Source organism: Calonectris borealis, chromosome 3 (genome assembly GCF_964195595.1).
Source record: "Calonectris borealis chromosome 3, bCalBor7.hap1.2, whole genome shotgun sequence".
Lineage (NCBI taxonomy): Eukaryota > Metazoa > Chordata > Aves > Procellariiformes > Procellariidae > Calonectris > Calonectris borealis.
Genome location: NC_134314.1, coordinates 127,201,804 through 127,214,460, shown reverse-complemented (window position 1 = coordinate 127,214,460; position 12,657 = coordinate 127,201,804). Strand labels below are relative to the sequence as shown.

The 12,657-nt window shown below is 43.3% G+C and overlaps 1 protein-coding gene across 4 annotated transcripts in view; it reads left to right on the top strand.

The window, feature by feature from the left end:
- Positions 1–12,657, top strand: part of SPTBN1 (spectrin beta, non-erythrocytic 1) — a 136,248-nt gene that overhangs the window by 108,582 nt on the left and 15,009 nt on the right. For all 4 annotated transcript variants that reach the window (XM_075147816.1, XM_075147815.1, XM_075147817.1 and 1 more), the window contains 10 exons: positions 2,238–2,384; positions 3,976–4,239; positions 4,945–5,169; positions 5,407–5,496; positions 5,780–6,058; positions 7,272–7,402; positions 8,761–8,965; positions 9,109–9,483; positions 11,719–11,963; positions 12,379–12,517. In XM_075147816.1, the coding sequence (XP_075003917.1) occupies positions 2,238–2,384; positions 3,976–4,239; positions 4,945–5,169; positions 5,407–5,496; positions 5,780–6,058; positions 7,272–7,402; positions 8,761–8,965; positions 9,109–9,483; positions 11,719–11,963; positions 12,379–12,517 (2,100 nt within the window). The remainder of the gene's footprint in view (positions 1–2,237; positions 2,385–3,975; positions 4,240–4,944; positions 5,170–5,406; positions 5,497–5,779; positions 6,059–7,271; positions 7,403–8,760; positions 8,966–9,108; positions 9,484–11,718; positions 11,964–12,378; positions 12,518–12,657) is intronic.

Below are 12,657 nucleotides of genomic sequence, written 5' to 3'. Positions count from 1 at the left end.
ATTAAAGCTGATCTTCCCTTAAGCGCTTAGAAGTCCCAGCACTGTCTGGGCTAATTTCTTTAGGGACGCCAGAGTGAAAGCGTTTGGCGAGACTCCGCACGTCAGAAGTTTTCTGCCTGTTCACGGAGTGTGCCGGCAGGTTTTGTCATGCAGCGCAGACGTCTGTGAACCTTGCGCCGCAAGATAGGCTGTGTCAACGTGGGTATTTGCAATGTCTGGGAAGCGCAGCAGCAGTCGGTGCTCTTTCACCTTCCCTTGTTGCTCTGCCAGATTTACAGGGGTTTTGTCTCTGCATTTCTCTTAGTTCGTGGTTTTCACTGCAGAGTATTACAGTCTTCTGGGAACTGAGATCAGAAACCAGATTTGGTGGTATAGGTGCAAAGGATGGGAGGAAGCCTAATAGCTAGCTCTGCTGGCTTAACAACAGACTTAGGGTTTTCTGGAGGAATAAATACTCCAAGCGTCAATCTGAGGCACTGTTTTAGGGAATTACTGTATTATTTTTTAAATCTACTTTTGCACTGAAGATACTGACTTCCAGTGACTATAGCGGTTGCAAAAACCAGATTTTAATAGTCACCCCTTAAATGCTTTATTTGCACTTCTGTGTTATCAGAAGGAACATAACAACACTGTGAGAGTCAGAAATGAGGGCTTTATCCTGACAGCCACTGGCTGTGTACCACGTATCGTCTGTCTCTCGGTTCACCCCATCTGTTAATATGAACAATACTACCTTTCCTTGGGAAGCACTTTTAAATCCTCAGAAGACTTAATGCTGTGGCTGAGTAAAAGCAAACAATGAAAGACAAGCAGTGCGATTTGCAAAGTATAGCAACTGTCTCCTCCCCAGAAAGGCAGGAGTAAAACCACTAATTTTGGGTTATATAGTAATTCTTAATGTAGCCTTTGATTGTTAAGTAGCACAGTAGCCTGTTATAACTGTGAACTTCGCTGCCTACAGACGTCTTCATTAACATGAGCATTTTTCTCTTTAGACTTGATACCAAGATCAGATGAGAAGTTTCTTTGATTGCTCGGATAAGTGCTCCCCTTTTTGTGAGCTTAACAGTGCCTTTAAGGGGCAATTTAAAAAAGGCTTGTGAATGCTAAATGAATTTGTTGCCCTGCATCCTGAGTACATAGCGGAGAACTGGCGAGTCTCGCCTGTGCTCTGTTACTCTTCTGGTCAGGGTGCTTCCTCGGCAGGACAGCGTGCGTCGCTGAAATGGCATTCTAGAAACAAAGCTTAGATTTGTTTTGACATTTTCCACTTGGGTAGGCAACGCTAAATGTGCAGAAGACGAATCTTTTTCAAATTCTATAAACATTCCTGTGGATGTGGTTTTTATCCACACCTAAGGAATAGATAAAGCAGTCAGACTCACCCTAGGAGGAAATTTGACGTTGGCTGCTATGATCATTTTCACATTCTATTTGCGCTTGGCAAATAAGCTATCTTTTAAAGTATTGATTTTTCTCTAGTGTTGATCTAGAAATTGTTCTCAGTGCCTTTGTATTTGCAGAAAATCAGAATGAAATCAGTCTTGGATTTTATGTAATGGGAAAAGGAAAGTCTTGAGTAGCAAAACCCTTCTGGAGATCGGACAAATAAACAGATTTATTTATGTAAACCTATATAGAGAAAAGACTGCAGGGAAAAGATACAAATGTGATGTGAACTAATGGTACAAAACCATCTCTATTCTTACTTCTCATTCACTGTTTCCCTGAAAAATTTACCTTGGGGCTCTTTTTAATTCTCAAGACTGCCTTTTGCATGCCACTTCGTTAGCGTGTACTTCCGCGGTGTCCTCAGGAAGTCAGTAAGGCTCCACAGGGGGTGGTGATGACATTGGAGTCCTGGTCCCGAGTAGCACATGGAGTAATGTTGCAAGGGAAAAGCAGTACGAAAATACACTGTGAAGAATAAGTAGGACACATGTCCCTGTTTCTCTTGCTGTTGAACTGGGTGAGACTTTTGTGTTTGATTTTGCTCATCATGGAGTTGATTCCTTTCTGCTTGAGTCATGGGTTACTTATATATGGGAGATGGATGTTTAAATTTAACTGTTGAAGAAGTGGATCCTTGACTGAACCCTGAGTAAAAGCAGTCTGAATCTCAGGCAACTCTTCTGTAGAGGCATCTCTTTATCCTTGATCTGGAGGCATTTGATACTTCGCATTATTTCACACTGCAGATGTTCTCACACACACCTGTGTATTTTCCTTTTCAGCTCTCACTTTGGATCAATGAAAAGATGCTTACAGCCCAGGATATGTCCTATGACGAGGCAAGGAACCTGCATAGCAAATGGCTGAAGCATCAGGCATTCATGGCAGAACTTGCATCCAACAAAGAATGGCTGGAGAAGATTGAAAAGGTAACTAAAGTCCGAAAAACGCCCTCATCTTTGTTGAAGATGGTTATGCACAGAGATGGGATCTGTTCCTCGGCAGAATTAGTTCTTGAATCATCTCTCCAGCTAAGGCAAAAGGAGGTTTCATTACTGTAGAATAAGTATCCTATCGCATTGTGTCTCCATCTAACCCATTTTATTCCTCATTGATGTTAAATATTTTTTATCCAAGACATTCTCACAGGATAGTCGTTGGCTAAGTTGCCAATTTAATTTTGTCTAGTCTTTCTTACCTGTTAGGAGGAAGGCATAACCTAGTTTTCATACTCAAAGGGTAAAGGGGCAAATGTGTTTTGAGCAAATAAAGTAGAAGTACTTCCCAGGAAATAACTGAATGTAGGTGAATAACTGAATTTAGACTCCCATGCTGCTAAGCAGGTTTTCATTCATTCAGGACTATAATCAGGCTGCCTTTCACCTTGCAAAATTAGTGCATGAGGTAGAGTACAGCCAGTTTTGTGATTAATTAAGACTCACAGCTCTCTATCAAGTTATTTCGAAGGCTTTAATACGCTGTGAGGAGCTGTACTTCTCCCCCCCATTTCTCATGTGCAGCTCTGGAACACTAAGGAGGTCTCCTCTTTAGCTCTGACAGTGGGTTTCTGTTCAGTGTAAGTTAGCTTAATTGCTCGTTTCCTCTCCCACTTTGGCACTCTAATGGTATCCCATTAGAGGCTTTTCTATGATCTGCAAATAGCAATACCCTTTAATGGTGTAATTACAAGGCTGCTCTTAGTACTGGAAGTACTTTTCTAGTGATGCTAACACATCCTTACCTTTTGCCTCTGAAAAATCAGATTGCAGCAAAGTACCAAAGTTGTGTATCGAGCCACAGCTGACAATCACTGTATTAATATTACCAGTGGTCACAGCTATTAAATCTGCTGGGTTGTGAGTAGTGTTCACATCTGAAAAGGTTTTGTCCCTTGTCAGCACCACCCAGGCGCAGAGGTAGAAGTATAATTAGGAGTAAAGAAAATATTTCCAAAACTAATACAATCTTTGTAAAGGCAAAAGTCGAAGTGCTCTGCTGGTGCTAGGTACAGGGTTCCTGCTTCCCAAGACCCGTGGTAATTGCTATAACCCATCGACATAACCCTCTTCAGTTGCACAGCTCCGTTTTGGTGCCATAAGCTCCCTCTCCCAGCATTACGCTGGGTCTTCATCGCTCTCCCGGTGAAATGGCCCACCGAAACTGGACACACAGCTTGTTCAGCTGCAGCTCCCTCCTCTGCTGTCCCACAGGCGGCGTGGGGCAGCCTGCTCCGCTCCCGTCTGAGCAGTGTCCCCAGGAGCTCCCACGAAGGAACATGCGCAGTGGGGAAGAGAAAGGAGGCGTTGCTTGACCTTCCCATTGCCAGGAAACCCTCTTCCTGGCAACAGGCGGACCTGGGAGCTGATGTTCTGGAAGGAGTCACTGGATAATTGGAGATAGAAAATGAGTGGTTGGTGCTGCCAGCGGATGAGGAATCCTGAGTGCTTACTAATCAGAATAATTTAACTAACGGTCTGTGAGTGCTCCTGAGAAGGTACCATTTTGCTCTTTGCTTTGCAGGAGGGAATGCAGCTCATTGCAGAGAAACCAGAGACTGAAGCCGTAGTGAAAGAAAAGCTGACAGGTCTCCATCAAATGTGGGAAGAGCTTGAATCCACTACCCAGACCAAGGCTCAGCGTCTCTTTGATGCAAACAAGGCGGAGCTTTTTACCCAGAGCTGTGCTGATTTGGATAAGTGGCTGAATGGTTTGGAGAGTCAAATTCAGTCGGACGACTACGGAAAAGATCTCACCAGTGTCAACATCTTATTGAAGAAGCAGCAGGTAAAGGGAGCGCAGGTTGCAGAGTGGGCAGAGAGCAGATATCTGCACTCAAAGGAACAGACAGGGGATCCTTTCAGTTTAGAAAAGAATTGATTTGCTTTTCTTTCTTCCTGTTGTTTCATGTATCTTTAAGAAGAACCAGAAATACACCCAGAAACAAATCAGACGTAAATTTCTTGATACAATCTCTACCTTATACTGCCTTCTTTCCCCACATTACTACCTCTGTTCTGTCTCCCGCTGTAGTCCTCCAGTCACCGGTCGTTCCCTCTCTGTACATGGCTGCTTGCCTGTGATTCAAACTTGTCCGAAGCTGGTCGGTCCCTGATTCCCTGCTGTAAAGGCAGCAAGGAATAGCAAGGACAGCAGAGAGCAACAAAGCTCTTGTGTGCAATTAGCTGTGCTCCAGAGTTGTTCAGGGTAACTTGTGAACGACCGATGGAAGAGATTCAGCTGTGTCGTTGGCCAAATTCACCATTTGCACAAGCGGGCATAACTGAGGGATATCAGCAGGTGGCCACAGTTGTGAATCTGTGTTTAAGCCTTGTTCCTTGCGATATGAATGCTACAATAATTATTAATGTGGTAAATCCTTGCTGACCTTGCTGATCTGTTCTTCCTTCTTATGAAGCTATTGACGTACTCTCGTCGTATCAACTGCTTTTACCCCGGTTTTCAGGACCTTCTTGCCATGTTTCTGTTTAGATGCTAGAGAATCAAATGGATGTTCGCAAGAAGGAGATAGAGGAGCTGCAAAGCCAGGCAAGGGCTTTAAGTCAAGAAGGGAAGAGTACAGATGAAGTAGATGGCAAACGCCTTACTGTAGAAAAGAAATTTTTGGAGTTGTTGGAACCTTTGACTGAAAGAAAGGCAAACCTTCTGGCCTCCAAAGAGATCCACCAGTTCAACCGGGATGTGGAAGATGAAATTGTGAGTATAAAAGAAACCCTATTTCTTTTATAGGGTAAACAGAAAAACGTCAGGCAACAGAAAAACGTCACACCTATTGCAGAGCTATCACAGGAGGAAACCTTTCGATCACGTCTCTCAATAGCATGTTTGAGTAATGCTGCTTTTTGCACCTTGTGTGCACCAGCCTCTCTCTGCTGCCCTAACTGTATCTGGGGTTGCTTGAAATCATATGTGCTGCTCTGCTCTTACTTTCAGTTGTGGGTCGGAGAGAGGATGCCTATTGCTACATCTACTGATCATGGACACAACCTCCAGACTGTGCAGCTACTAATAAAGAAAAATCAGGTAAGTAGGTGCTGTTAGAGCTCCGTACCTGTTATTTCTCCTTAGTGCGGACTAATTCAGGAAGGAAAGGCTTGGGGTAAAATGATGGGTGCTTCAGTGGCAATGTGCTGGGGGGGGCAGTGTGACCACGGGCTGATGGCATGTGCAGGGAGGGCACAGCCCCGGTTCGTCCACGTGAGCTGATGGCATATGTTTTGCTGCCCCTCTAGAGTTAAGACCCCTGACTGGCATTTCTTTTTTGTTCGGTGCAGTCTCTCATCAGTCTGCTTTTTCTCCCATGTAGACCCTTCAGAAAGAAATCCAGGGACATCAGCCTCGTATCGATGACATTTTTGAGAGGAGTCAAAACATTATCACAGAGAGCAGCCCTAATGCTGAAGCAATTCAGCAGAGACTTGCAGACTTGCAGCAGCTGTGGAACCTCCTAATCGAGGAGACAGAGAAACGCCACAAGCGCCTAGAGGAGTCTCACAGAGCGCAGCAGTATTACTTTGATGCTGCCGAGGCTGAGGCCTGGATGAGTGAGCAGGAGCTCTACATGATGTCAGAAGAGAAAGCCAAGGTGAGCAGCTCCACAGCGACACTAGTTTGGTTTTAATTGCTTAGCTAGAGGCGGGCAGGTGATATAACTTAACATGTCGCTAATGTAATGGTAACATAAACAAATTTAATTCCCTTGTGAAACCTGAAGTGATCATCCCTTCTATCTGTTATGACATCTCTGATAGTGTGGAGGATAGGCCTTGCTGTGCTGAGTCAGTGAAGCATCCTCAGACTGTGGATGGCAACTGCGTGCCTTCCTTTGCTGTAAGGTCAGCGTTACCAATACAGTCCAGTTGGGTGAAGTTTTCTATTAGTTTTGTATCACTGGGAACAGCACGACGCACCTGTCTGTGAAACAGGCCTGATGGTCACTCAATTCATGCCATTGGTCGTCAAGTTTTACTCCCAGTGAAGTGAAATCGGAACAGCATCACGCCATACAAAAGAGTAGGTGAACTTCTATTTTTCAAGGAGGTGTTAGAGTGCTGTATCTTATTTGTTATTTATGTAAATATACTGCGTTCATTGCCCTGGTAAAATAAAACTCAGCTTTGTATCAGTATAACACATTCCATGGGTGTTCAGTCTTCAGTTAAAAAGGATTTGTTTTCTTTTTTATATCTAAGCAATGCAAATAAAAAGGAATATTAATGTGAGTAGTACATCACGAAAAATATTTTAATGAAAAGGCTCATTGACAATATCAGTTAACACTGAGAGCTGGGGGTTGTTTTTCTTAATCATAACAATGCATAGAAAGTTTTGATCGGAATTTCTCCAGGTACTTTGGTGGAGAATCCTTTGGCATGGGCTCCGTAGGATTTCTTTTCTTTGACCCAGGCTGTCGTTGAAAAGCCTGACAAGTGACGTGCCTAAAACTGTTCCATTTTCCTGAGCACAATCACCAGTGTTGTGTAAACACACAAAGAGCTTCATAGAAGAGGAAATTCAACATGCTCAATGCACAGCTGATGTAATTTTATTCTGCATCCCAGAGGGATTGTTGCATTCACTCCTCCAGTTCTTGTTTTGCTTTCTGTGGGTACCATTTGCTGTGAACTCAACTATTAATATACCATTGTCAGAACAACTTGTCTTCAGGTGTACTTGGGAGCAGTTCTTTATAAATCTTTCTGGCGGCCGCTTTTTGCTCGCATACCAGGTTGAACTTGCTGTGTGGTGTCTTTTTCTGGAGTGAGGGACTTGACTGTCATCTTCTGTCACCATTACAGGATGAACAGAGTGCAGTGTCCATGCTGAAGAAACACCAGATTTTGGAACAAGCTGTAGAAGACTATGCTGAAACTGTGCACCAGCTTTCAAAGACCAGCAGAACTTTGGTGGCAGATAATCACCCAGAAAGGTATTAACTGCCATTTTTAATTGGATTATGCGTTCTTCTAGTAGTTCAGTCACTTCATTGGGTTGTTCTGACACACAAAGACTACAGCAAAGAGTAGGTAGCTCAGAAGAGTGTACAGAGGAAGGGGAGTTCAGCCTCACTCAGTTGAAGATGCATGTTGGACCACCCTGATTTGGCCAAAGACAGGGTCCTGAACAGAGTCAGTATGTGCAGCTGCTGATTTCTGGATAGTACTGGACACCTTCAGTAAATGTCTGTTGTGTCCTTCATACAGGCTAGCGGTGTCAGGTCTGCCAGCACTGCTGAACCTCATGGAGGTACAGCAATCCTGAGAGACAAGGGTCCATATTCACTCCTTCAGCCAACTTTTATGTCCAGCCCATAGGGTCACAGTCACCATAGGGTCACAGTCATTTATCCTTCTGTCTGTAGGGCAGTGCTCCCTCCCCAAGATCTGCCTCCTCTCTTTGAGATTCCAGTAGAATCAGAGACTGGAATCTGATGCTCTAAACATGGGCACATTAACATCTTGGTTTTGGTAAATTTATCTCAACTTTCATAAATGGCTTTCCCTGTGGGAGAATTCAGGAAGCTTAAGAACTGTTTTGCTGTGAGCTGCAGAGCTGCAGCTAAGCAAACAGAATTCTCCATTGGTTTTGACTGCAAGGCTGATTTGACTATGAGGCTGATGTATTTAGCAGCTCTGCCTTCGCAGCTAGGAAGATAGGACTGTCTTAGGAAAGACAGTCTGCCTCTCGTGGAAGATTGTTATTTAACTCAAAAGCACTCTCTTGTGGTCATGATAATTTCTGATGAGAGTGGATTTCCTGTCTGAGCTCTCTGAGTACTGGAGTAACAAGGCAGAGGGAAGGCAATTTGACAGGGCTATATGGCTCAGACAAAATATAGGCAAAAGATAGAGCAAGTAGAAATATTAATCACTTTTGGAAATGCTGAGCTTTAGGGAGTAAGAAACCCATGAGTACTTCTGAACTTCGAAGCAGAATTTAAATGAAAATGAAATGCCACTGGCCTCAGCAGCTCAGATCCTGCCTGTAATTTTGAGAGAAGACTCTGGTGTGATCTCTGGCCAACAAATGGAGAGCTTGGTTCCCAGCTTCACTCTGTAAAGCCAGGGGGCTTCTGTGTACAGGGCAGAGTTGTTTTCCAGCTAGTGCAGTCAACTGTGCCAGCAGAGGATCGGTCCAGTGGTCCGAGTCAAATTCGTGCATGCAGCAGACGTGCATTCTGTGGATTAAATAGCCCAAGAGTGATTTTTATTCCTTGTAAGTTTTTTTCCATTTACTTTTATTATTTGTAAAAGACAACGAGGACTGAATGCTCTCTGTTTTTTTCAGTGAGCGTATCAGCATGCGCCAGTCCAAAGTGGATAAGCTGTATGCAGGCCTGAAGGATCTAGCTGAAGAGAGACGGGGCAAGCTGGATGAGAGACACAGGCTGTTCCAGCTTAACCGCGAGGTGGATGACCTGGAGCAATGGATTGCTGAGAGGGAGGTGGTGGCAGGATCCCACGAGCTGGGACAGGATTACGAACATGTAACAGTAAGTTCTTTGGACGTGGCTGCAGGTTGACCTTCTTTTTCTGGATGCTGCAGACAGTAGATGGTTAATATAAATGGGTGGCTGGCTTGCTCAGATCAGTTTGTAGTTACAGCGCTGCATGAGTCTGTTTCTCTGCGTTTTAGATGCTACAGGAGCGATTCCGAGAATTTGCCCGAGACACTGGAAACATTGGACAGGAGCGTGTTGATACTGTTAACCACATGGCAGACGAACTCATCAACTCTGGACATTCAGATGCCGCGACAATTGCAGAGTGGAAGGACGGACTCAATGAGGCCTGGGCTGATCTCCTGGAGCTCATTGACACGAGAACACAAATTCTAGCAGCCTCTTATGAACTGCACAAATTTTACCATGATGCCAAGGAGATCTTAGGACGTATTCAAGACAAACACAAGAAACTGCCTGAAGAGCTTGGTAGAGACCAAAACACAGTGGAAACACTACAGAGAATGCACACAACATTTGAGCATGATATCCAGGCGCTCGGCACCCAGGTGTGTAGCCAGCGAACGGCGCTGTCTGTGGGTATAGGAACCTGAGCTGCAGAGTTCTGCTGCTGCTCTTGGCCCCTCCCTGGCTGGGAGGCAGAGTGCTGCCAGCTGCTTTCCAAGTGTATTTCTGTGGGAATAACTTCACCTGCGTCATTTTCTTATCTGTCTTTCTGCTTCTCTGTCATTGCATTAGGTTAATCAGTTTATCTAAAATTGAAATCCATAAGTACACAGATTTCTGATTATGTAGGTAATTGTTGAACATTATTCCATTTCCTGTCCTTGGTTGAAGAAGAAATCATAAAGGCAGAGAACTTCTGTATTGATCTAAAGTAAAGCAAAAAGCTGTGATTTCTCCTGACAGTCTCAGGCTGCTATGTGCGTAGGAATAGAGATGGATGGAGAGGCACGAGGGTGACGCGCTTCAGCGCCTCAGAGGACCTTTCTCTGATTGCCTCGAGCAGCAGCAGCAGCAGCACGCTGTGTGGCTGATACGGTTGGAAAACAGCTTACATCTGAAGAAAAAAAGGTTCATTGTCTCTTTAGTCAATTTCTGAAAGACATCGAACAGATAAATCTGTAAAGAATTTTTAATGTACCAGAGGTAATATGAAATACAGATTTCAGATTTTTCTGTCCTTAACATTGTTCTTGGGTGTTAGATTAATTGTGCTGGAAATCACCTTAGATTTGCCTGCTCCTTATGCCTCGTTCACCTCAGTGAACGCAAGACACAACTATCCTGTCCCATGGAAGAATCGATATTCCAAAGGATACTTGGAGGACAGGGGCAAATATGAAGGGATGTGTAAGCCTGGTTGGTTGTTTTAAAAAAAAACCACCAAAAAGCCCCAACCAAACCCTCTTCTGCTAGACACTTTTTATTTTTCCTTCCTGAGAGGCAAAAGAGGTCTGTAGATCTACATAGAGGCTTTCTGACTTGGTTATGAATCTGGGCATTCTGACTTAAGTACTGCTTTTTATGATGCTTCCTAACAGCAGTCTGAAGAGATTTAAAGTACATAGTCCAGGCTAAGATTTTTAGAAGCAGCCAAACTTGATCTAATTCTGAATCTTTTGAAGCCAAGGTATGTTAAATAGAAGGCGGCAGCCGTTCATGCAACACACAGGGGATTCTAAACTAAAAAACAATGTTCGGCTGCCAAAATGAGAATTTTGGAAGAGAACAAGTTGCTTAAGGAATGGAGGAATTACGACTGACTGCATTTATCCCCGTAGGTTGGAAAAGATAGCTTTTATGGCCAAGCTGCCTGCCAATTCTTGATTATGTTGCAATTTACATAGTTGTTTACACTAGAATAAAGGGGATATAGCAACCATTTGATTTTCCAAGTGTTTTACTTTCAGAAGCTGTAGATTTTATACAGAAAATGGGAGACATTCACAAAACACCAATCCCAGTCTCTCAAAAAGGTAATTATAATCAAGGCCTAAATGAAGGAGTAATCATAGCGCAGAATTGTGGTGAAAGCACTTAGGATAGTTTTCGGGTGAAACAGCTAGAGCACTAAGATGGATCATTATGACAGTGGCCTGATCTGTGTGCCTGTAGCTAGAACACCGTTTATTTTGGTGTTCAAACTTCTTTTTTTTTTAAAAAAAAAAAGAGAAGATTATTAGAAAATAGCTAATAGAATGATTCCTGACTCGAAAATATGTGAAACAGTCAAGAAATAGCATCTGATGTCCCAAGACAGTGTTTGAAAGGAAAAGACGATTTCTGATAGTAGAAAGATCTTTGAATTTCCAAATTTTCTTCCGGTTGAAGTCATTATTTACATTTTTGAAAAAACCTCTCTGTCATTTGTATGAAAATACATTTTTCATTTGTATGAAAAATCATACTGTCAGAGTCGTGGTTTTGATACAGGAGTTCCTGAGTGGTATTAAAAATTTGGTGATGAAAGTGGTCCCCATTTGCCCTGACATTTAACAGTCACTTTGTATTGGCACCCAGTTTTACAGGAGGTTTAGGCAGTGGCAAATCTTTGTTATTTTGGGGGCCTCTGGACCCAACAGTCTTCTCTAAGAAATATTGTCAGAGGGATATACTGACTTAATAACAGAACAAACCTTTTTAGTATCGACAGACCAAATATATTTGCAATGACTTTAGAAAGCCATTCAAGTGATGAATTAGCCGCTAAAATTTCCCCATATTTGTGACTCAAAAGTATCCGGACGCTGATGCATTTCTCTCTCATAAAAACACACCAGGTGAGACAGCTGCAGGAGGATGCTGCACGCCTTCAGGCTGCCTATGCTGGAGACAAAGCTGATGACATCCAGAAGAGGGAAAACGAGGTCCTAGAAGCATGGAAGGCGCTGTTGGATGCCTGCGAGGGCCGCAGGGTTAGACTGGTGGATACAGGAGACAAATTCCGTTTCTTCAGCATGGTTCGTGATCTCATGCTTTGGATGGAAGACGTTATCCGACAGATAGAAGCCCAAGAAAAGCCAAGGTAATGTGGAGTATCTCTTCTCAATCAGAAGATAAGGCTGCAGGTCAGTTGAGGAAAAGACTTAGTATCATCACTGAGCCAGAAATTCAGAGAGGGGCCGTCAAAATCTGATGGTGTAGCAGCTTGCTTTTGTGTATTGCTGCCCAGCAGAGGCTGGGGGCTACTGAAGTAATTGCAATGTAAAATCATGTACAAAGAGATTAAGTCCCACATGTTTGTTTATTTGATTTCTGATTCATACCAGAATGGTGCCATTCCTAAGGAAAGGCTGCTAGCAATCTTGCTTCCTGAACTACAAAGACAATCTAGGAATTAATATTTTATTGTACAGTTCTGGGTTAGTTTATTTGTTTGAAAATGTAACAGCTGTTAAATCTGGAATACATGTTTCTGAACCACGGGTTGATCATTTTAGGGATGTTTCGTCTGTTGAACTACTAATGAACAATCACCAGGGTATCAAAGCAGAAATCGATGCCCGAAATGACAGCTTTACTACCTGTATCGAGCTCGGCAAATCTCTTCTGGCAAGAAAACACTATGCATCAGAGGAGGTACCGTGCCTAGTGAATGTGTATCAACTGCAGTGCAGCTGGCCTATAGATTTTGTTTCATCTGGAGAAACTTGCATTGTGTAATCTACAGATTAATAAGCTGCGTATTTATAATGACATGCGTTACTTCAGGGACTGTT